General features: G+C 44.6%; 1 protein-coding gene across 1 annotated transcript in view; it reads right to left on the reverse strand.

The window, feature by feature from the left end:
- CLMP (CXADR like membrane protein) overlaps nucleotides 1–24198 on the reverse strand; it is a 90706-nt gene that overhangs the window by 5286 nt on the left and 61222 nt on the right. Inside the window, exons 2-4 of the mRNA XM_060160637.1 lie at nucleotides 15322–15479; nucleotides 909–1110; nucleotides 55–222 (exon numbers count right to left, since the gene is read on the reverse strand). Of these exons, the coding sequence (XP_060016620.1) occupies nucleotides 55–222; nucleotides 909–1110; nucleotides 15322–15479 (528 nt within the window). The remainder of the gene's footprint in view (nucleotides 1–54; nucleotides 223–908; nucleotides 1111–15321; nucleotides 15480–24198) is intronic.

The following is a 24198-nucleotide window of genomic DNA, read 5'->3' on the forward strand; positions in this document are numbered from 1 at the left end:
CATGGAGAGAGTACTGTCCTGCTATCTCAATAGACCGGTAGAAAGATGACTTACCAATCCTAGATTTGGGAGGCAAACGTTCATCCTCTCCCTCCTTTTCCCGGATGCGCTGCCAGTAATACACAATGGGCTTTGTGCCAGAGGATGACTCACACTGTAAAGTCAGGTCACTTCCTTCTGTCAGCTCTCCTTCCAGTTCACACTTGGGTTTTGATGGTCTCACTGGCAAAAAAAAAAAAAAAAGATCCCCAAACACCCGATTCAGTGGAAGAACTACATCCTGTTGACTTGTTTTTCCACCCATATGGTCAACTTTTGAGTGTGGATTCGATAGTACTTTGTTACCTCGCCATGCTTTACACCACTCTCCAAAATATACCCGCTTCCATCCCCTGCACACATATACACCCAACTCCAGCTGTTTCCAGTGGTGCTGTTGTAACTTTTAGAGGCTGCCTCAGAAACTCTCTCATCACTTCGCAAAGAAGAGAAACTTTTATAATTGGAAATTTTAGGAAAGTTGAGTGTGATTTTACTAATACTGAAACGGACAGAAGTTCATTAACTTGTAAGCAATTAAGAACTTAGTAGTTCTTGCTATCACAAAACAGAGAAATGGACCTGAAGCAGATCTGAGAGATTTGTGAAGTATGAGGATACTACTTAAACATTAGAGGATATTTAAATTTTGTAATGGGCTACCGTGGAAAACTGTGATTATTTTTTCTTCTTTCATTACGACTAAAATACAAAACATACACACTTCTTCCCAGGGAACTGGACTAGGTGACGTCTGTATAATACGAAGGATTGAACAAGAAGTTTTGTACCCGTGTGACACATTTGCCTATCCGTCACCAAGACCTTATTAATAAGATGTAGGCATTTACGAGGGCACTCTGTCTTACCTAAGACTTTTAAGATGACGTGGCTCCACACGTAGCGCCCTGAATTCTTCACCTTGCAGGTGTACCGGCCCTCATCGCTGGGCTTCAGAGGCTCAATCTGCAGGGAAGCATCTCCTGCCAGGAAATTGGAAGCAAAGGCCACTCGGCCCTTCTGTTCCTCAGTCAAGTTATTGTAAACATGACGACTGGAGTAAGTGATCACCTGTGGGACAGACGGAGGCAGACTCAAGTTGTGTGGCTCTCAGCCTTGCCCTCTAGCTGAGGTCAAGGTGAAGAAAGGATGGGAATTCCTGGTGGTCCAGTGGTTGGGGCTCTGTGCTTCCACTGCAGGGGGCGCGGGTTCATTGGGGAACTAAGATCCTGCATGCAGCCACGTGGTGCAGCCAAAAAAAAAAAAAAGACGAGGAAAGGAAAGGAAATGGAACAAAGCAGTCAAGCCTGGGGGTGATTCTAAGAGTCCAAGAGATCTGTTCTAAACAAACCTAAATACACTATGTTTGTCTAGGCCTTCCTTTTTCTAAGAATACGAACACCTCATATTTGTGTAGCATTTTAACTATAAAGTAGTAATTGTTGCATTAAATGCTCAGAACTTTTCTATTTTACAGGTAAGGAATTTTATTTAAAAATTTTTTATATGTGTATTTTTTTATTGAAGTATAGTTGATTTAGAATATCATGTTAGTTTCAGGTGCACAGCACAGCAATTCAGTGATATATATATGTGTGTATATATATATGTATGTGTATATATATACACATATATACATATATATGTGTGTATATATATACACATACACACATATACACACATACATACACACACATACATATACGCATATATACATATACACACATATACACAGAATACATACATACATGCACATACACATATATGCACACACACATATACATACATACACACATAGATATATACATACATGCACACACACATACATATATGAATATACATACATACATACACATATATACATACATATATATACATATATATATAAAATCTTTTTCAGATTCTCTTCCCTTATAGGTTATTACAAAATAGAGTATAGTTCCCTGTGTTATAAGGAATTTTAAATTTGAGTTACAGACTCAAGTTCTCACAGCTGAGTCCAGGAAAGAAGTAAATGCACAGAACGGCCCCCAGAGTTGACTCTGAGGGGAATTGAGAGAATGGAGGCTAAGGAGGGGAGAAGACTTACCTTTCCCCTGCATACCTTCCTCACTTTTGCATTTCCTACCACTTGCACATGATCTGGTCAAAGTACATACACTCCTTGTGTTAAGTGCTTTTACATCTAGTTTATTTCTCACAGTTTCTCCAAGTAGGCATTATCTATCCCCATTTCACAGGCACATAGCAGAACCAGGATTTGAACAGGGCAGTCTAAAGCCATCCAGTTCATTGTTTTGCTTACCACAGTTACCTCTCCTTGTCCCACCTGCACTCATTTCGCTGCTCAGAAACTGCTGTTCCAGAAAGTTTGGAAATGAAGGAGAAAATGTGAAATGAAAAAATGTGTTTTGTTTTTACAAAAGTTTCGAGCCCAGCTGAAGTTAAGGAGTAGAAGTTTATGGTTAAAATCTAGGTTTGATACTGAGGGATTCATCGTTGGCTTTCCTTCTTGGTCTGGCTTCGCTGTGAAGTAGTAAGTTAGGTGGGAAAACATCGTGTCCTTTCCTTCCATAAAATACACATGAGCTTCATGTCTTTGTTTTCCCTGGTAGGGAGACCAAACTTCAGATTTCCCCAACAGGAAAAAACAATCATGATTTTTACTGGATTTTCATCTGCCTGCAACACCACCTCTAGTTCTTGAACCTTTTCCTGGTTCTCTTAGTCCATCACCTCCTGGTAATCACGAAAACCATGCTGATCTTGTCTACCAAGACCTCAAGCCATATAACTTCAGTTCTGTCCTCCCCGCCACTTAGCAATCATATTCCTAAAATTACTTGATTTAAACATCAGCAAACATTTATGGAATGACTGCTCCCCATCAGGTCAGGAGGAGGCTATACAGATGAAGTAAAACCCCCTTCTTATCATCAAGTAATTTATAATCTAGCAGGATTAACAAGGAGAGAAATGTAAACATAGAAAAAGGAATGACTAACTTAAAAGAGTATCAAGAGACAATGTCCCAGAAGAGTTGGTGGCATTTGAGTTAGGCTTTGAAAGATGAGTAGACTAAATAAGAGATTAGAGAGGCAGGGAGAAGCTTGCTGGAGGGGGCCTGCCAGATACACAGAACAGCACTAAAAAAAGGCCGCAAGCATATGGGAATCCCCCAAGCACATTTCTGGCTGCAGCTGTTCCAAATTGTTTCACTCTACTTTAAGCCCTTAACCCTACTGTCAATCACGTGATGCTCTGCAGCACAGGAAATGCTTTCCTGAAAAGATACGAAGCCATCCAATAAAATGGCCATAAATGCTCCCACCATTGTATCAAAACTTTTCAGTATCATCCATTTTGCCCTTACCACCTCTCTGAAAAAAAGCGCTTTCTCCTTTTTCTGCATGTTCTTTTTCTTCAGCAAATGTTTATTGAACACATCTGCCAGGTGCTTTGCTGGGCACTGGAAAACAAGCAGGAATAAGACACAGTTCCTACCCTGGGGCCTCACAGTTTTGTGGGGGAAAAAAATGGGGGAGCAGCAAGTAAGAAAATTAAGGTAAACACTGTAATCGATAATACACTTAAAACGTTTTCAGTATTCAATTTTGTCCCCTCACTTCAACCAACACCACAGTTGTGATAATTCTGACATCTTTGTCACTATCGCCAACATATTTTTGAGCTCCAGTTTTATATTTCCAGCTACCTGGCCCCTATAGATGTCTGTCTTCTCCCGCCTACCTTACATAATAATGTAAGTTAATGCCAAGTTAATATTAATGTAAAACTCATGCTAGCTCTTTCCCAGATCAAAAGCCTTTCATGGCTCCGTGCCACCTCTGAATGATGACCAGATTCAGACCAGGGCCATCAAAATGATCTCTGCATTACCTTCCCAACCTCGTTTCCTATTTAGTCCCCCTCACATTCTTGAGTGTAGTCACGGTACATTTCCCTTGCTTTCACGTGAGGTGCGCTTTCTTTATGCTCACATGCCTTTGCCCACTGCATTTTTCCACTTAGGAACTCCCCTTTCTCCATCTCTCCACATAAAGAATCCCTATTCATTCTTTTAAACCCCAAATCAATGTTAATTCCTTATGAAACCTTCCCTGATAGGACACTCAGACTAAGAATACTGTCATCCATAGCATGTCTTGGCACCATTTTTTTTTTTTTTTTTGCGGTACGCGGGCCTCTCACTGTTGTGGCCTCTCCCGTTGCGGAGCACAGGCTCCGGATGCGCAGGCCCAGCGGCCATGGCTCAGGGGCCCAGCCGCTCCGCGGCACGTGGGATCCTCCGGACCGGGGCACGAACCCGCGTCCCCTGCATCGGCAGGAGGACTCTCAACCACTGCGCCACCAGGGAAGCCCCCTTGGCAGCATTTTTATGTGAGGAGAAAGTGTGAAAGACAAGACATTGGGCAAACAGGTTGCTGGATCCTCTTTCTATAATTCTGGGCATTGTCTGGGAGATCCTTCAGGCCACTGTGATTTTATGTATGTCTGTTGCCATCGACTGTCTTTGGCTAGGCAATTTTGCAACCCGGCAATCGTTTATTTAATAAACACTAATTGAAAACATACTCTACACTTGGCACTGTTCTAGAGATGATAACAATACAGGGAAATGAATTTTATAAGTGTTGTCAGGGACCAGGACATGCCACCCCCAAACATGCCACTTTGCATATGCATAAGGATAAGTTTCAGCGGAAGTCACTTGAGCTCCTGAAATCCCTTCTCTGCCCAAAAGCAGAGCCTCGCCAAAGAATTTGTGTCCATAAATCCCCTTTCCCAGGGCAACTCTAACCTTCCCTTCTGGGAGATCGGAGGTGGGCATCACACCCAGACATTGTCACAAACTACCACATCTCCCATCTATCCTTCTAAGGGCCCATTTATCTTTCCAAAAGGTCATTTGCTTTACCATAGGTGCCCTTTCCACCCCTCCCTTCCCACACTAAATTAGGTATACTCTAACCACCTCTTTGAGTTACTCATTGCTGGGTACTCCCAGGTGTTACTTACACAATGCATGGGTTAATAAAATGTTTGCTTTTTTTCTTATTAACCTGTCTTTTGTCAAACTAACTCACAGTGCCCCAGCCTGAACACCTAGGAGGGTAGAGGAAAAAATATATTTTTTTCCTCCCTTACAGTTTTAAAGAACAACTTTTTTTTAAAAAAAGGTGAAATCGCGACTCTCATATACGTAGAAAATAAACACGTATCAAAGATTTTACTTAACTCGTTAATTAATGATGGAACCAGAAAGCTGTTACAACAGGTTCACAGGAGAATTGGACTAAAGAGTTTATATTCTCCTTTGGACAAAAATTCATTTGCATCTCTATGAACAGGAACCATTTCCATCCTATGGATAGGAAGCTTGGCATCACCATCAGCATTCCCCAAGTTAACTTCCATTTCTGCAGAAGTTAATACGTGAGGAAAATTAGACCCTAATTCATCTCCAGAAAACTTGGACTCTAAGCATAAAGCTGATGTTCAGGCGGCACCTCCCTATGGTGTATTGCAGGGAAGGGCCAAGTCTTCAGGCCCGGGTATGGAGAAAGCCACTTTGATATGACAATAAGGGGAATTAGATCCCTTGAAGGCTGTTTCCTGTGTGTTCCCGCTCCCCTACAGCTGCCTCCCTTAGGGTGTGGTCTCCAGGTTCAACTCGATGAATCTTTACATTAGAGAACCTGAAAGGTTACTGGGAACAGCACTATGGGGGTGTCTCCTTCTTACTGGGATGAGGGTGGAGGGGGAATTGGGGCAGCTTCGCTAGGACAGCACCATCAGGCTGCTCCCTAAGACTAAGTTGAACTCTTCAAAGACATCTTAAAGCAAATTGGGGGAGTCCCCTAACCACGTGGTCCAGTGGTTAGGACTCTGTGCTTCACTGCAGGGGGCACGGGTTTGATCCCTGGACAGGGAACTAAGATCCCACGTGCCACGTGGCACGGCCAAAAAAAATAAAACGAATTGGCAAGCATGGCCAGTTAGAGAATATTTAGGAGAGCGAAGAGAGGGTAGGAGGGAGAGTCATCCATAGGTAAGGCTGGACATGTGACCAAAGGCTGGACTTGAATCTTAAGCTGAAGAGATCCAAGATGACAGTCATTCATTCAACACATTTTGAGCCTCCACTGTGCCAGCCCCTTTTTCGGCACTGGGGAAATATCAGGGAACTCAACATGTAAGACTCCAGCCCTTGAGAAGCATATATTCTAGTAATGGAAAACAGACATAGAAGAACATTACATGGGAGACGCGACAGCGTGAAATACTATGAAAATACAGAGTGGGGGAGGGGGGCTGTGGGCCAGGAAGACAGACTGCAATTTAAATAAGGTCATCAAGGTAGACCTCACTGGAAGGTGAAATTAGAGCACACAGTTGAAGGAGACACAGACTTAGCCCTGGAGTTATCTCGGGGCAGAGAGGCCTAGGCAGAGGAAAGAGCCAGTGCAAAGGCCCTCAGGTGGGAGGGCGCCTGGCATGTTTGAGGAACAGCAGGGAGGCCAGGTAGCTGGAGGACAGTAGATGGAGTCAGGCACTGGGGCCTCATCATGTAGGGCCTCATGGGCCACTGTAAAGATGGCTTTTACTCTGAGGGAAATGGGGGGCCACTAGAGGGCTCTGAGCAGAGGAGTATCAAGACCGATTAATGTTTTGAGAATAGGCTGTAGGAGGCCAAGGGTGGATACAGGAAAACCAGTCAGGAGGCTATTGTAGTGAAGATCCAGGCAAGAGATATGCTGCCTGGAAGGGAAGCAATGGAAGTGATAAGTCATCAGATTCTGAATGGACTTTGAGATAGAACCTACTAGATTTCCCAATAGACTGACTGAGCAACTTATTGAAATGTTTGTGGCATGAGAGTGTGAACTAAAATTCGTATTTATGGCAAGACAAGAACGATTTAAACATAAAGATTCTTCTTTGCCCTTTGCCCCCACCCCCCACCCCGCTCCGCATCGTGTGTCTGCATTTTGCATTGACCACACCCCCCATCAGCAGGAATGCCTGCTCAGCTGTAAAAAGCAATTCTCCTAGCCTCAGCAAGACCGCTCCTTAGAGATAATGTTCCTTCTTGATCTTATAAAGGGTCACATGACCCACCACGATGGTGCTTAAATCTGAATTATGTAACCTGTCGATCATATGTCATTTAATGTACAGCCCTCTGGCTCAAAAAACGTATACAGGGCTTCCCTGGTGGCATAGTGGTTAAGAATCCGCCTGCCAATGCAGGGGACGCGGGTTCGAGCCCTGGTCCGGGAGGATCCCACATGCTGCGGAGCAACTAAGCCCGTGCGCCACAACTACTGAGCCTGTGCTCTAGAGCCCGCGAGCCACAACTACTGAGCCCGTGTGCCACAACTACTGAAGCCCGCGTGTCTAGAGGCCGTGCTCCGCAACAAGAGAAGCCAGCGCAATGAGAAGCCCGTGCACCACAAGGAAGAGTAGCCTCCGCTCGCCGCAACTAGAGGAAGCCCGTGTGCAGCAACGAAGACCCAACGCAGACAAAAAATAAATAAAAATAAAATAAATAAATACATAAAAAACATTATAAAATGTGTCTTGACTTCTAAGGGGCAGAACAGTTCTCAGAGCTTTCTGAGATGCTCTTCCTGGGTTACAATCCTCAAACTGGGCTCAAATAAAATTTTCCAATTCTTTCTTAGATTGACTGATTAATTTTTCATCGACAAGAGAAAGAGGAGTCCAGGACTACTCCCAGGTTTTTGGCATGAGTCCATGCAGGGAGAGAACTGCCCTCGACCAAGAGAGGGAAGACTGCACAGAGCAGGTTTGGGGTCAGAGCATGAGGAGTGGGGAGGGGTCAGGAGTTTAGTTTTGGACTTAACTCCATTTGAGGTACCTGCTGGACGCCCAAAGGAGGTGTGGAGTAAGCAGCTGCATACTTGTGAGTCTTCTGTGCCGGGGTGAGGCCTGGACCGGAAATAGGCATTTAGGAATGACAAGCATGTGGTTGGTGTTTAAAGCCAGGAGACTGGGTAGGATCGCTGAAAGCATGAATAAGAGACCAGGAACACGAAGGGAGAATGAGGCTATTCATATAGTGGATATGGAAACACAAGAACGAGAACTCCAGTAAAATACCAACAACCTCAGAGTAAAACGAATGACTGTCATCTTGGATTGCTTAATATACAAGTCCCGCCTCACCTCTGGATGACAGCTTGTCTTCCTCCCACCCTCTCTTCCTAGAGGCTCTCTGAGTCACTGGTGAAGTCTCAGTGAGACCACAGACCAGGAGGAGGCCTTGGAGGCATGGGGGCGGGGAAACAGCCAACTGGAGAGCTAATTCTCCTCATTGTCATACCAGTAGAGGCTCTCTCCCTACTCCAGCCTGAAAACTGCCACCTGCACAACTTACCCTCTAGGGAGGTGCCTCCTGAACACCGTCTTCAAGCTGAGGAACATTCCAGAAAGTACAGGAAATGCATGGGGAGGGGCAGAGGGCTTTAACTCTAGGAATCTTGGGTTCAGATCCGAGCCCTGAAATCTATCGGGCAAGTCCTTCATGTTTGCAAGTCCGCAAGGTTTAGAGTCCAAGTTTTCTGGAGATGAAGTAAGGTCTCATGTTCCTCACATATTAAAAGAAAACTACTGTAACAATCCTTACCCTACCGACTTCACAGGCTTATAGGAAGAATTAAATTTAAGATGGGAGTTCCCTGGTGGCCGAGTGGTTAGGATTCTGGGCTTTCACTGCCATGGCCCAGGTTCAATCCCTAGTCGGGGAATTGAGATCCCGCAAGCCATGTGGCGTGGACAAAAAAAAAAAAAAAAGTTTTAAGAGACGACGTTTGAGAATGGGCACAATTCCTTCCCTCAATAACCATTTAGCAACTCCTCTGCCCTCACAGTGCTTGGCTCTGGGATCAAGCATGTGAATTAGATGTAGACATGAAAATCCACCAACACAATACAATACACCCACTCAGGGTTTTTTGTTTTTATTTAACAAACACGTATGTGGTATTTATTTTGTGCTGGGCACTGTTCTAAACACTTAACAAATATTAACTCCTTGCATTCAAGAAAAAAAAAAAGGCAGCATCATACAGTGAAAAGTTTAAGACAAGATGAAGGAGATTAAGGAAGTAGGCTCTCCAGTACACTGCTTAGATTTAAGGCCTTTCTTTTGTTTAATAAATATCTGTAGAGTGCCTTCCATGGGGTGGGTACATATATCTTTAACCCGAAACTGGGGCCCTGCGGTTGAATCCTGCTAGAATGGGGTAGTTCTTTTGGGCCCTCCTGTAGTTGCTAATTAATAACTGCATTTCCCACTGAGGCTGGGCATCCCAGGGAGGAGTTCTTAGGACCCGGGAGAGGTTTCTATCCTATTCTTATCCCTTAAAAGGCAACCAGCCTCATGTGCCAGGAGGTGGCCAGCAACATTTCTGAATAATTTCTTCATCCCACCTCACTACTTTTTGTTTTTCTCCCAATCAGATAAAACCTATGAACTCTGACCCAGAAAAATGTACACGACATCTTATTTTGCAGATAATTCCTTAGGGTTCCTGGTGTTCAACTTAAAGCCCTGTGCCTTAGACCCAGACCAGGAGGAGCTAGGACCACATCCTCCCGATATCGTACTTGTTCGTTTTAAATGTTTGCAGGGTTTTCTTGCCCCACCTCCTGTTGCGCTCCATGGGAAGAATAGGTTTCTTACAGGGTAGAGGAGCTGCCATAGAAATGCCAAACCGGTGGGACAATGGGGAGAGGATGAAACACATTAGCAACAGGAAAAAAGTGGAAGCTTTAGCGCTCACCTCCTCTCTAAGAGGGAGTAGGGGGGGCTGATGTTTGGAGATAGAACAAGTAAGCGTGGAACACTTACTAGGCACGCGATGTTATTTTCTCTCTTTTTGACTTTTTCATATTTGTGTACATTTATGTAGGTGCACATCACCTATGTGCTTCCTAAGAAGAACAAAGAGACTCTAAACCTAGAAATCAGTACGGAGCTGGGTGATTTTTAGGGACTTTTGGGTTTTGTGGGCTGTGGGAGGTTGGTGACCCTTTGTGGTCTAGGGAATTTCTTCCTTGTTCATTTTAGTATCTGGACTAATATCAGGAGATACATTTGTCTCAAAAGGTACTTTTGACTTCGGAGAGCCTTAGGAGGTGTGGTCCAGAGTTGAATCTGACTGCTTTGGACTGTCAGAAGTTCACTACCATAGGAGCTTTGTAACGTTTTGAACAGGCGCACACTAAGAAATACATTTTTCTTCCTGACCCAGCACACACAGAGCGTACACACATATAACTGAAACATAAGTTTCGTGAAACAGTGTACGTGCCATATGCCCTGATACTTTCTAGTCTGTGTTAAAACAAAATGTCTTGTTGCTTAGGATCCACTACTGAGTCCTAATTTTGAGAAACGCTACTGGCTGGGAAGTCGGTAGTCCTCTATTCAAATGAGAGTTCCTCCACCTACAGCTGTGTGCCTGGGCTCAACTAATGAACTTCTCTAAACCTTAAGGTCCTCAACTGTCACACAGGGACAAGCCACTTCATAGGACTTTGGTGGGATGAGATAGTAAGCGTTCATGATCACTTTTATTAGGCAGATTCTGGGTTCAAGGAAGCCCCTAAGGTTTCCAAACTGTTCAGCCCATTCATTCCATTCATTTCTATAGTGAAGCTCTCCTGGCTAAAAGCCTCCATTGTTTCCCATCACCTGCGCATGCTGTGGTCTACGGTTTGACCCTGTGAATGTGGCCCCTAAGGCCAGTGCAGCCTGGACCACACCTCAGCTTTGACCCCTGCCCTCATATCTCTGAATAGCCTAGTCCCCAAACTTGAGTCCCTGGATTCTGAACAACGTCCTCTGTTGTGTCTTTGTCTTGAAGCATACAGTCTTCTCCTTCTGAAATGCCTCTCCTTTTATTTTTACCTAAACAACACCTACACAGGTCTCAGGATCAAGCTGAGGGTCACCTTCTTGTATACAGGCTTTCCCGGTATATTGCTTTTCCCTCCCTTTCCCCCAAATCCTGTCCTAATATTAAATGAAGAAAAAAGAGATAACTACAGGTAAGTATTTAACATCTTTGGGAAGCAGAGATTATGCAACTTCAAAGTAATTTTTTTTTTTGGCCACGCCACCCAGCTTGCAGGAGCTTAGTTCCCAGATCAGGGATCGAACCATTTCCTCAGCAGTGAAAGCGCGGAGTCCTAACCACTGGACAGCCAGGGAATTCCCCGAAAATAATATTAATAGGGACATCCCCGGTGGCTCAGTGGTTAAGAATCTGCCTGCCAATGCCTGCCTGGTCCGGGAAGATCCCACATGCCACAGAGCAACTAAACCCATGAGCCACAACTACTGAGCCTGTGTTCTAGAGCCCGCGAGTCACAACTAGTAAGCCCGTGTGCCAAGCCCGTGTGCCACAACTACGGAAGCCCGCGTGCCTAGAGCCCGTGCTCTGCAATAAGAGAAGCCACAGCAATGAGAAGCCCACGCACCGCAACGAAGCGTAGCGCCCACTCGCTGCAGCCAGAGAAAGCCCACGTGCAGCAAGGAAGACCCAACGCAGCCAAAAATAAATAAATTTATAAAAAAAAAATCTTAATATAATTAAATAACCCTTATTTAATATGAGAATTTCACAACACTTTTGACATGGGTTGGGGCTCAGTTACAGCCTTGCAATTTGACTCTTTTTTTTTTGTTCAGACACACACTGAATCTCAGATGCTTGTGTGCCTCTCTGTTTTATTTTGTTTTTTAATTCTAGGGGATGTAGTGCTGAGACTAAGCCATGGATCAATAGGGGTGTGATGGGGGAACAGTGAATAAATTTAATCCTTCTGCAAACAAACAAATTAAATATATGAATCGCAGCTGCTGTAGGGCTGTTTGTCTTATGACATTCCTGGTGGACCTGCTCCGGATGCATTTTTAGGGAAAGAAGGCAGGACAATTTGTTAGGACTCCAGTGGAACAGCGCAACTTTCTGGCAGTTGCTCTGCTGTGCCAGGCCCTATGTAGCAGTTGTGAAACTGCCTTGAAGATGGACGTAGACCCCTCTCTCTATGTTTTAGATCAGGATTTTTCTTGCTTAAAGCCAAAGAGAAAGGGGAAAGGGTGAAAGAGTGGCCAAGAGGGTTGGCATGGGAATTGGAACACTTCTGTCCTGATTTCTCCAACTGAAAAATAGAGGGGAAATGTTGTGAGTTCCTGACTGACCTTGGGGGAGGTGAGCACTCTTACTTTGGAAATTCTACCGTGTTTCCATCCTAGAACCAGGAGGAAAGCTCCAGGTTTCTAGTGGCCATGCTCTCTAGGTTGAAATTCAAATATTCCTAAATGTTCCCTGCATATCTGAGCATCCTAGACAAGAGGGATGAAAGTGTTTCTGCTCAGATTGAAAGGCAAAGCTAAGCTTGGGATATAGGTCATTGGTTAGCCTCACATCCGGGAATTCCCTGGTGGTCCAGTGGTTAGGTCTCTGAACTTCCACTGCAGGGGGCACCGGTTCAATCCCTGGTTGGGGAACTAAGATCCTGCAAGCCGTGCAGCACAGTCAAAAAAAAAAGAAAAAGAAAAAGAAAAAGAAAAAGAAAAAGAAGCACTGCGTCTGTTGCAACCCTTCCTGTATTTTATTTTCTTCCTTGGTCCCCCTTACTCTCACTCCCAACCCCCTGGCAATTAACCAGCTCTGGCAACGGCACCCACTGCTTGGTATCCCAACTCCCCATGACTGTAGTTTAAGCCCTTATCGTATAGCTGGAAACTGTTCAACTGACCTTGTTTCTACTGGAGTCCCGCTTAGATCAGCCTCACAGAGCCAGAATGCATACTCTAAAATGCAAAGATGCCCTTTTCACTCTTAAAAGCCTTCAAGAACGCCATGACCTTGTAGGGAAAATTCTCAGCTCCCTGGTATGAGAGACAAGACCTTTCAGTTTCTGGTCCTGCAACCCCACAGGCTCACACTTGCACTCCTTGAGAAGCACACCTTGACCTCTCCCCTCCTTCAAAGGCTCTCAGCCAGCGGCTCCTCCTTTGTTTTCCTCTAGAACACTCTGCTTATCTCTATCATGATATGTATCTCTTGAAGTAGCTCCTTTATGAGAGAGGGTATGTGTGTTTAGTGGGAATCCAATATTTATATTTAACTAAACTGATTTTTGATATTTCAGAACTTCCAATAGTGCTCAGCTTTTTCCAGCAACAGAGTCTCTGCATAATTAATTCTGTCTGGAATAATTTTCTCCCCATATTCTCCTTATTTCCTATATAGCAGCACATTTTCTAATTTCAAATTATTTATGAAGGTGACATAGCTAGTGGTTAATAGCCCAGGTACCACCGATGTCAGCGTGCCCAATTTCAAAAATGGTGACTTTAAGAAATTTTCTCACTTTGTATGTGTATATGCACATGCCTTAGCTCCTTATTTGTGAAATGGCACCAATAATCCTGGTTATGAGGATTAAGTTAAGTGAGATAGTATGTGCTAAACAGATCTGTGCCTGGCATGTAGCTAATATTTATTGCTCGGTCTTTAAAAAAAATTTCTTGGGGGAGATTGGGATTGACATATATGCACTAATATGTATAAAATAGATAACTAATAAGAACCTGCTGTATAAAAAAATAAAATAAAAAAATTTTTTTTTAAATTATTGAATGACATTTCGCTTTAAGCTCCAAGAAGGCAGGGATGCTGCTATCTTCTTCACTATTGTACCCCAGTGCCTACCGTAGCACACAGTAAGTGCAAAATAAATTCATGCCATGTGAATGACTGAATAAATGGCAATCCTTACTTCAGAGCGTTCACTGAAGATAAGTAGGGAACTGTGCCTGCTTATCAGAGTGATAACAGAAGCCGTGTCAGTGGCCTTCCTTAATCAACGCTTATGTTCACTTGGCTACATAACCAAGCAACTCTTTTTTTCTTTAGTTTAAATGAAACCCCTTGGGTGAAAGTTAGATGAGTGGTGTCATTCTTGGATTTTTATTAGAGGAACATGGCCTCTTATTTACTTCCTTCAGAACTGAGAGTATCATGTCTAGGGTTGATTATGAAATTGTTGGAATAAACATGCACAGGTTAAGGTGACCTTGCTCTCGAGAGAACAGAGTGAGTCTTGGGATGATGTACTGTGAGAACAAAATGACAAGCAGTAGCAAAATAACAAGGTGATGTAGGCAGCTCTGTAAGCAAGTTAAACTCCAACCGTGATCCTGGATTTTCTTTTCAGCGAAAACCTTTGCTTCTCCCTGCATAAACCACCTTATGAAATTAGTAGTATAGACAGAGGAGAGGAAAGGACAACTTTGCACTTTTTGTAGGGAAAGAAGTAAAGTTCTGAAAACGAAGCAAAGTCTAAAGTCAGCTTCCTAGATTATAGTTTTTTGTTCGCCTGTTTGTTTTTTTAAAATCACAAGACTTTCAACAAAAAGATTTTTAAAAATAAGTCAATGGGTAAAGGGAGTAAGAATAGTTATGCTAGAAAACCTAGGTTGAGGCAAGGTACAGTGGCTGAGGGCAGCCAAGGCAGAAAGGATGGTAACAACAGGGTACCTACTTCTCATTCTCTAATGAAGACCAGACCAGGGGGTCACCAGGAGCAGAGAGTGACAAGTTCTGTTCACACCACCAGAAGTTTGTAGAAACCAATGGACCACCCTGGTGGTCCTACAGAACCTGAGCACTGCAGACCCAGGGCCAGCTCCTTTGTTTTCCAACTCTAGAACCAGTATCAGTTCTTTTGCTAACCAGTTATACATGTGTTAAACATTTCCATTTATGTCCTGTACTTGTTCCTCTGTATCCTATATTGTTTATCATATTACACAATCTTAGAGTTCAGAAGGCATGAGTGCGCAAAGCTTAGGCATCGGCAGGTGGGGACGGTTTTAGAGGAGAAAGAGGAGCAAGATTCCCAGTGCAGGTGTGGCTCTGGCCCATCAACCAGGCAATCAAGCTACTTCATCCTAGCCCCCTTCATAGGAAAGACCCTACTAGGGCAGATTCCCTCCTTCGGCAAATGATAGATGGCTTTCTCGTAGTTCTTGCTTGCCCAGGAAACATAGAATCTCTTATCCTCACAACCCAGTACCCTTTCTTGTTTATAGTTTTGCATCTGGAAGACTCTAGCCTTTTTCTAGCTAGAAAAGTTCTAGCCCTTTCTGACACAAGGAGAAAGGCCAGGGAGGATGGGGGAGAGGAGGCGGGGCTCTAGCCGGCGCACACTCACCACTTTTTGGTTCCCTTCATGATCGGTGAGCAGCCATTCGATATCCAGGGTGTCTTTTTCTGGGAGCCCCAGTTGATGGTGACAGGGCAAAGTGACCTTTTCCTCTGCCACTCTCTTGATCTCAGTGTGAGTCCCCAAGGTTCCAACATAGTAGGAAACTGGAAGAGGAAAACCTCTGATGAATCACGCAGAAACTGGATGGCAACGTGCAGGAAGCAAATACTACAACTAATAGTTATTGGATGTTTCTGTGGGCAAGGGGCGAGTCAAAGTGTTGGAAGAATCCTGGACCAGAAGTAATGGAAGTCCCGGGTCTCACACTGGCTCCTCCATATTAACTGAATTCATCGTATCTTCCTTAACCCCCCAAATTACAGTCCAACTAATGCCCACCTTTCCTACCTTACTGGATTTTTAGGAACAATGAAATAACTCAGGTCAACAACAGCTTTGTCTTTTGACCTTTCTCTCCTCTACTAGCAAAGGCCTCCAAAAGAACGGAACTTAAAAGGGAAGGCAGGGTTGGCCTCCTCCCAGAACAGGCTCCAGATACCGGTTCACTCCTGAGAATCTTCTTAAGGTCAGGCTGCCCTCACAGAACTCTGAGTAAGTGCAGCATTGCCTCTGGGAACAAGTGGGCTCTTACAGGCAGTCCCTGCTTCCTTTATGGACACACATTCTCCTACCTTGCCACCCCCGCCAACTTCTCTCTTTCATTCTCTGTAGTTTCTTTCTTTTTTTTAAATTGAGTTATAATTGATATAATATTCTATATAAGTTACAAGTGTTCAATATAGTGATTCACAATTTTTAAATGTTATACTTCATTTATAGTTATTATAAAATATTGGCTATATTCCCCACGTTGTACAGTATGTCCTTGTAGTTTATTTTATACATGATGGTTTATACCTCTTAGTCCCCTACCCTTTTATTTTCTCTGTAGTTTCGTATCATAGGGCTTCAAAATATCAAGCAGCACTTTCTATCCAAAGCAGAACTCCAAGTTACCACATTTGGATCCTGTCCCTTCATCCATCCAATATTCCTTTGGCCAACAGGAATTCAGTTCCACTTTTGCTTTCTTTAACTGTCATCTTTTTCCAGGAACGGTATGGTGTCAGCAACTTTACATCCCAAGTTCACCTTCTCTCCTTCCTATTCATCTCTTAGTACCTGAGTTTTTCTTTTTCTTTTTTGTAACTTTTTGGCTGCACCACATGGCATGTGGGATCTTAGCTCCCCAACCAGGGATCGAACCTGCGCCCCCCTGCAGTGGAAGCTCGGAGTCTTAACCGCTGGACCTCCAGGGACGTCTCTCTTAGTATATGACTATTAAATCTACAGTATTGATGACCGATAAATTGATATGATGAAACCTCACCTGATTCTAGGTATGTGTCTGGCATTCAAGGTGTGCTTTAGCTCTGATCCTCCTTTATCTCCTTACACAGTGATAAAGAAGCTCAGTGTCAAAAATGACCTCTTTCAAGCCATTCACAATGGAACAGAATCACACAGCCTCTAAGACCGAACAGCCCCCAGTGCCAGGGCTTGCGTGAAGCCCTCTCGCTGGCAGAGAACTCACTTTGTCACTTTAGAAGGGTGTTAAGCACTAAAGACCAAGAGTCGTGACCAACAGAAGCATATAAACTACCTCTCTTATTCCCTGTTCATTTCCCCAAATTGATTAGCAGCAAATCTGTAGGAAGGAGAAGGGCCTGTCTTCTTGCCTGCAGGGAAGTGAAACAAGGAAGAAGGGAGCAGAGGAGACTGTGGTTCTCGCTCGGGGGGCTGACGGGCTGAAATGCAGGGGCCCTCGGAGGTAGACCCCAAGAGAAGCAGCAGGTGGATTCCCAAGCTCCATGGCCAAGAGAGGAGACTAGAGAAATCTGCTGAGCATAAGGAGGGGCCTCAGAACCAAAGGGCAAGCCCCTCGTGGGGTCTAACGGACATTCTCAAGAAGCTTTCCGTTATCTGTTTAGAACTTGACACTGCAGTGGACGTGGCCGCCATGTAGTGAGCACTTCCAATGCTGTGGCTCTGCACTGAGCAGCCGCTCTATAAAGAAAGGGTTATTATCCAAAATCACTGTGGAAATGTAAAGAGGGGGTTAGCAACTTGCCCAATATCATACAGCTAGCGCAGTGTGGCAGTGCTGGGCTCCACCCAGATCTGTCTCACTGCGAAGCTCACGCTGACAACCATGCTATGCTGCACATGCACTTGCTTTTTTTTTTTTTTTTTTTTTACAGTTTGTTGGTATTTTAATCTTCAACATCTGAGTGCTTTATTGGGTCTCTACACAGGTGACCATTTGTGTTTGATCTCTACACAAATGACCATTTCTCCAGTGCTTTTTCTGGAGAGACGACAGAGACAGCAAGGTCTCAGTTACCTGGCAGACACAGGGCAGTACTTGATGAACTGGGGAAAGAACTCTCCAGGGCTTCTTCATCCTTCTCTGTCTGATTTTCATTCTTTTTTTTTATTCTGCTGGTGGTAGAAGACTAGTATCATTGACTTCTTCCCTTTCTTACATTTTCCCACACTCTGCCAAAGGGCTGATCTTACCTTCACGACTATCTTCCGTACCTTCTCACTTTCATAGTCCTGGAGTTGATCTCTGAATCCGAGTTAGGCTCCTGTGGTTTCTCAGTGACCTCTGCCATGTTGTAGCATGGCAGACCTCTGCTCCTGTGGTTTCTCAGAGACCTCTGCCATGTCGTGCCCTTTGTTTTATGTGGCTTCCTGGATGTCTGGTTCTCCCGTCAGCCTCTAAGCTCCTTGAGATCAAGTTCTGTTCACCACTGCATGCCCAGAGCACTCAGCCTGGGTCTTACACGCTGCAGGTGCTCAATAAATATGTGTTGGATGGATTTGAATCTAACCCACGCAATGATTTTACCAATGAGCAACCTGAGGTCTGGGAATAAAGGAGTCGGCCCAAGGTCCTACTGTTAGGGGAACCACTGACCAAAAGTGCCCTTCCTGGTCAGGCACGACAGTAACCACTTGCATGAGTTATCTTACAACAGGAGGTCCTGGTAAGGAACTCGGAACTGACAAGCCACCACCAGTCGGAAGAAGTCAGGAAAGGTCAAAAGGAGAGAGGAGGTGCCAGTCCGTATGTCCTACCAACCTCCCAGAATCCTTCTCGCTGGAATCCATCTTGGCTGAGCGATGCACATGTCACCAGGAAGGACCCTGAGTCAGAATGATTGGCCAGAGACAACCCGGACACTAAAACTTGAGACTGTGAGCCACGTGGCAGAGCCTTTCTCCTGGGTTCCCTTACCTTGCTGCTCTCCACCCAGGCGCCCCTTCCCCATAAAGTCTCTTGCTTTAGTCAGCACGTGTGTCTCCTCAGACAATTCATTTCCTAGTGTTAGACAACAGCCCACTCTCGGGCCCTGGAAGGGGTCCCCCTTCCTGCAACACTACAACTCATTTAGTGGCAGAAATAACCCATAGAAAACCCATCCTCGCTCAGCCCCCACAAAGCAGAGGCGGTTTGCACTGTACTAAGCTAAGCTTGTAAGAAGGAGCTCTGGCTTCCATCCCTGATCACTCCACTGGACACGACAATGTTCAAATGAAGCACTCCTGGCAAAGCCAGAGAACCCAGTACCAATTTGGTGCATACAGCAGGCACTCTATACCTTGAATAAACTGCAGAGAATCAGCTATGTAAGCTGCCGATTTTAGCCACTAGAGGGAATCAAAGGCTCAGATTTGGTTGCTGTCCCACAAGGAAAGGAACGCAGTGGTGGGCGGCGTGCTTTGCCAGAGCCCCAAGCTCTATTCATACCACACCCAGAATTAAACACAGCAGTGCAGGGACTGGCCACTCAGTGAATACAAACGGCTTTACCAAGGCAGGGGGCCTCAAGATCAGGGTGCACGCACCTTGAGTCTTCCCTGAATCTCAGTTTCCCCAGGACCCCTGGAGACTTCTCAGGTCCTTCTGTGCTTTTTAACCCACACTCATGTTCTACAGTCTACACTGTAGAACAGGACAGGGGCCTGGGCTCTGATTACCACCCCCAGGCTCGGCAGTGCTCATGGGGGATGCCGAGCACGTCTGGCCGGTGAGCAGGAAGGAGCAATCCCAACACCCCGGGGCCATCCTTGGGTTCCCTGGACACTGAACGGTTTGTCTTCATTGAAAGACCTTAGGGATCATCAAAATTTAACTGCAGCTTGGAGAACTGAAGCGTCAAGTCACAAAGCTGGTTGGTGGCAGAACTGCAAGTAAGGGAATTCTCTCTATCGTGTGACTGGGACTTGTGGCGTTTGACAGTGGGGACAGGTGCTGGAAGGTGGCAGTGGTAAGGACTCCCTCCATGTGCAAATGCAGTCATGGATGCTGCGGCCGCTCCCTAAGCTGAAGCCTTTGCCTACAGCTCCAGCACTTAACAAAGGACCCCTGTGAGCTTGGAAGAATTACCCTCTCTGAGCCTTAGTGTTCTCATCTGCAAAATGGGAATTAAGCTGGACGCTGAGGCAAAGCACCTGGTGATGGCACATAGGTGCCTCCCCCTAAAATGTTCTTCTCTAGTACAGAAAGGAGCTTCTCCTCAGATGACGGCTGCCTACATTTGTTAGGATTAGTTTAAGGTTTTATTCTCTAAAGGGCATTTACATTTATTAAAGATTCTCTTGAACCTTCAAGACCTCCTTCAAAGAGAAGGGGCAGGGGTAACTTTATTTTTTCAACATGAATACTTGTATATAACTGAGGGAAAATCAGCCACATATTTTGAAGATGAATCCACTGAGGAGATGAGTCAGTTTTTATTAATTAATTAATTTATTTTTGCTGTGTTGGGTCTTCGTTTCTGTGCGAGGGCTTTCTCTAGTTGTGGCAAGTGGGGGCTACTCTTCATCGCGGTGCGCGGGCCTCTTACTATCGCGGCCTCTCTTGTTGCGGAGCACAGGCTCCAGATGCGCAGGCTCAGTACTTGTGGCTCACGGGCCCAGTTGCTCCGCGGCATGTGGGATCCTCCCAGACCAGGGCTCGAACCCGTGTCCCCTGCATTAGCAGGCAGACTCTCAACCACTGCGCCACCAGGGAAGCCCGATGAGTCAGTTTTTAAAAGGCGATTTCTATAACCAATTGACTATTCACATTAAAACACTCATAGTTGACTATTCTACTCACATAAAACATTCACTCTCAAATCGCCTTTCTAAAAATGTTATATATGAAGAGCTGGCCTTGTTTCAGTGGTCAGGTAGACGCCTTGGACAACACTTTCAAGGAAGCTCACTTAGGCCAAGTAAGTGAAGCCTATAGTCTTCAAGCCCTGACAAAAACACTGTTTCCCTCGTATACTGAGGCCCTATTTCTGGATCAGACTGTATGGGTTCGAGAGATGTGGCAGGAGTGAGAACCCTGGCTGAATTTTCTCAGATGGCTCTCCTAGGGCTGCCAGTGACCCATCTTGCTTTCACGGATGCAAAAAGACAAATGGCCAGGGGTAAATTTTAATAGAAACCAGGATGCTGCATATAAAATATCTATTTCTCTTTTCTTTCCCTAACAGAGAAATTTTCTACTTCTCAAATACTTACTGAATGCCTACGGGGTACAAGTTGCCCAGGGTCTGCTTGCTACTCTCTCCAAAGAATGGATCCTCTATGCTGCCCTCATCAACACAGGTCATGCACACTATTTAGTGTACAGCAGGGCACCTGCTAACAGGCTATGGAGGGGTGCAAGCACCTGCTTCCACTGGGTGGTTACACTCTTTTCAATGGACCTGTTCTCCTACCTGAAGAGGAGGAGAATTTTCTTGTGTTTTGCTTTACATGGAACATTTGAGAAAGCCTCAAGAAAATCAAAATCATCGAACGTCATTTAGCAAAATTAAAAGGATTTTGGAAATTTAAAAATAGACTTCTCTTAATTTATAGATCAAGAAATCGAGGCTTAGAGAGAAGTGACTCACCCAAATTCCTCCTGATTTCTAAGACTAATATATATATATTATATATATATATAAATTCTGTAGGGGTGTGTGTGCGTGTGTGTGTGTGTGTGTGTGTGTGTGAAGGCATGTACCTTCCAGACTGTATGGAACACTGTATGCAATTCAAGTTACAGCAGGATGCAATAGAAAGAGCATGAGTTTGGAGTCAGACAGATGTGGACTTAATTGGCTCTAAACCCAATTAATTCCCTGACTGCTCTTTTTTCCTTCTCTGTAAAATGAGTATGAAAACATCAACCATGAAAGGTGATTTTAAGGGTTACATTTGATGTATGTAAAGTGTCTGGCACTGGCGCATGGTATACAGTACATACTCAACATGTGTTCATTGTTATTATTAATAGTTGTACACGCCATGCTTTGAAAGACAAGGAAAACCAGAAAAACATGCTGAGGAAGTGAAGAAGAATTGTGAGGAGTCTGAAAGTCATTTTGCTAGATAACTCTTAATATTTGGCCATATTTGCTCTCTCTCTCCATATATATATATATGTATCTGTATATATATGTATGCATATGTATATATACATACATATATGTATGTATACATGTATATTTTGCTGCATATTTTTGCTGCTATGTTTCAACATCTTGATTACACCTAGGAAAAGTGATCATATTGTATGGAAGATCAATCATTTCCGACAAGAGTGGTTAAGGAAGACGCCAAAGAGTAAGTGGGATTAAGCTGGTTCTGGAGACGACAGGCTTTTCCTGCACAGACCCCAGGGAAGGCAGAGAACATTCCTGGTGGAGAAGCAGCTTGAGCAGAGGCAGCCTCTCTCCTCTCGTCAGCCTCTCAGGCGCCCTTGCTGTGAACCAGGCAAGTTTCTCTTCTCTCTATTTTGCTTTCCCAGTCCAAACCCAGCATCTCTCCAGCCAGCTGCCTTTATGAGGTGTTCGGAAAAAGAAAACCAATTCACTCTGAGCTGCTAGATTCATCTCAATGTCTTCTCAGAGACAAACGTATAATTGATATTTAGAGAAAGCCTGGAGCTGAAGGAACGCAGCTGTGGTTATCAGTGGAATTTCAGCCATCTGGGAATCAGTGTGGTGCCTTGTTTTTTTCCCCCAGGAGGTGAGCATTTGTCCCTGTAATCCTAAAATTAATGTGGGTGCAAGGACCAAGATGGCAGCCTTGGGCTTCAGTGGCGGGGTGGGAGGTGGGAGTGTATAGAGCTTCCTCTGGCTTCCCAGCCTGGGGGTTGGTTTCAGAGGAGGAGAAGGAAGGCAGAAGGAAGTGGGGAGGAAGATGGAGTAAAGGAGGAGGGAGGGAGGGAAGGAGCAGGGCTAGATGTAGGGGGGAGAGGAGAGGGGAAAAGGGAGAGCCTTATGCTGATAGAAGATAGTTGAAGAAGTTTCCGGACTAAACACAGGCTGATTAAAAATTATCAACTCATGGGCTTCCCTGGTGGCACAGTGGTTAAGAATCCACCTGCCAATGCAGGGGACACGGGTTCGAGCCCTGATCCGGGAGGATCCCACATGCAGCGGAGCAACTAAGCCCGTGTGCCACAACTACTGAGCCTGCGCTCTAGAGCCTGCGAGCCACAACTACTGTGCCCGCGTGCCACAACTACTGAAGCCCGTGCGCCTAGAGCCCGTGCTCCGCAACAAGAGAAGCCACCGCAATGAGAAGCCGGCGCACTGCAACAAAGAGTAGCCTCCGCTCACTGCAGCTAGAGAAAGCCCACACACAGCAACAAAGACCTAATGCAGCCACAAATAAATTAATTAATTAAAAAAACTTATCAACTCACCTTCCTTCCCCTCTGTGAAAAACTGTCTCAATATGTACTTTTGTGTATTTATCCACATTAAAAAATTGTACGGAGCTCTTCACCTATCAGGTATAAAGGGAACACATAAGATAACAGTTTCTCCTCCCTCCTCAAACCATTTGAAAGCTAATGATTAATAATACTATACATTTATTTAGCAATTAACAATTAACTCAGCCTATTCAAATGCATCATCTCACGTGGCCCTATGAGCACACGATGAGCTCATGTTATCACCTCTGTTTCAGAGAAGAGAAAACAGAGGACCACACAGCTGAGGCCACACGGCTGATGGTTGGGACTGTGGGGACATGGGCCCACCTCCAGTGTTTATTCTAATCTCTTTCCCACACCAGAGGTCATTGCCTTTGCCTTGAAATTGGTTGGAAACACAGAGGTCGTGTTTATTAAATATGGGTGGCACAGAGCTAGGTAGCTGAGCTAATCTGAGTGAACACATTTAAGATATATAATTATCTTGCTAGCTGGGATTCTGAGCCAAAGGCTAGATGAAATTTAACAGAGACAATTGTTAGAAGTTATAGCTAGTCACAAGTACAGGGTGGAAAAGACCTGGAGGACCTGGGGGGCTACAAGATTTACACTGACCAGTAGTATGATATAACTGCTGAAAAAGCGCATGGAGTTTGGGTTGCAAAACCGCTTTGAGGAATAACTGCTTCATTGTCCTCTATCCTAGACAAATGAGCACACCCAGAACATCTGTGGTCAGTTCTAGAAGCTGCACATGAGAGGGACATTGACAAAAAAGTTGGTATCCAGGGTTGTAACTGGGAGATGATGGGATCTAAAAACATGTCATATGAGGAATAGTTGACACAATTATTGGTGAAAAGGTAGCAAGACGGAAGACTAAGGGGCAACATGGTAGTTCCTTTCCAACATTTAAAAGCCTACAAAACAAGTAATAGGCTTATTGAGTGTTGTTCCAGAGAGTAGAATTAGGTCCAGATGGTGTAATAGATTCAATCATAAAAGGATAAACTGGGAGATCTCCAACACCTCTTTCCAGTTCTGAAATGATATGATTCTCTTACAAAGGATCTATTCCATTTGGGCTTAATATCTTTTTAAACTGA

The sequence above is a fragment of the Lagenorhynchus albirostris genome, chromosome 9 (genome assembly GCF_949774975.1).
Source record: "Lagenorhynchus albirostris chromosome 9, mLagAlb1.1, whole genome shotgun sequence".
Lineage (NCBI taxonomy): Eukaryota > Metazoa > Chordata > Mammalia > Artiodactyla > Delphinidae > Lagenorhynchus > Lagenorhynchus albirostris.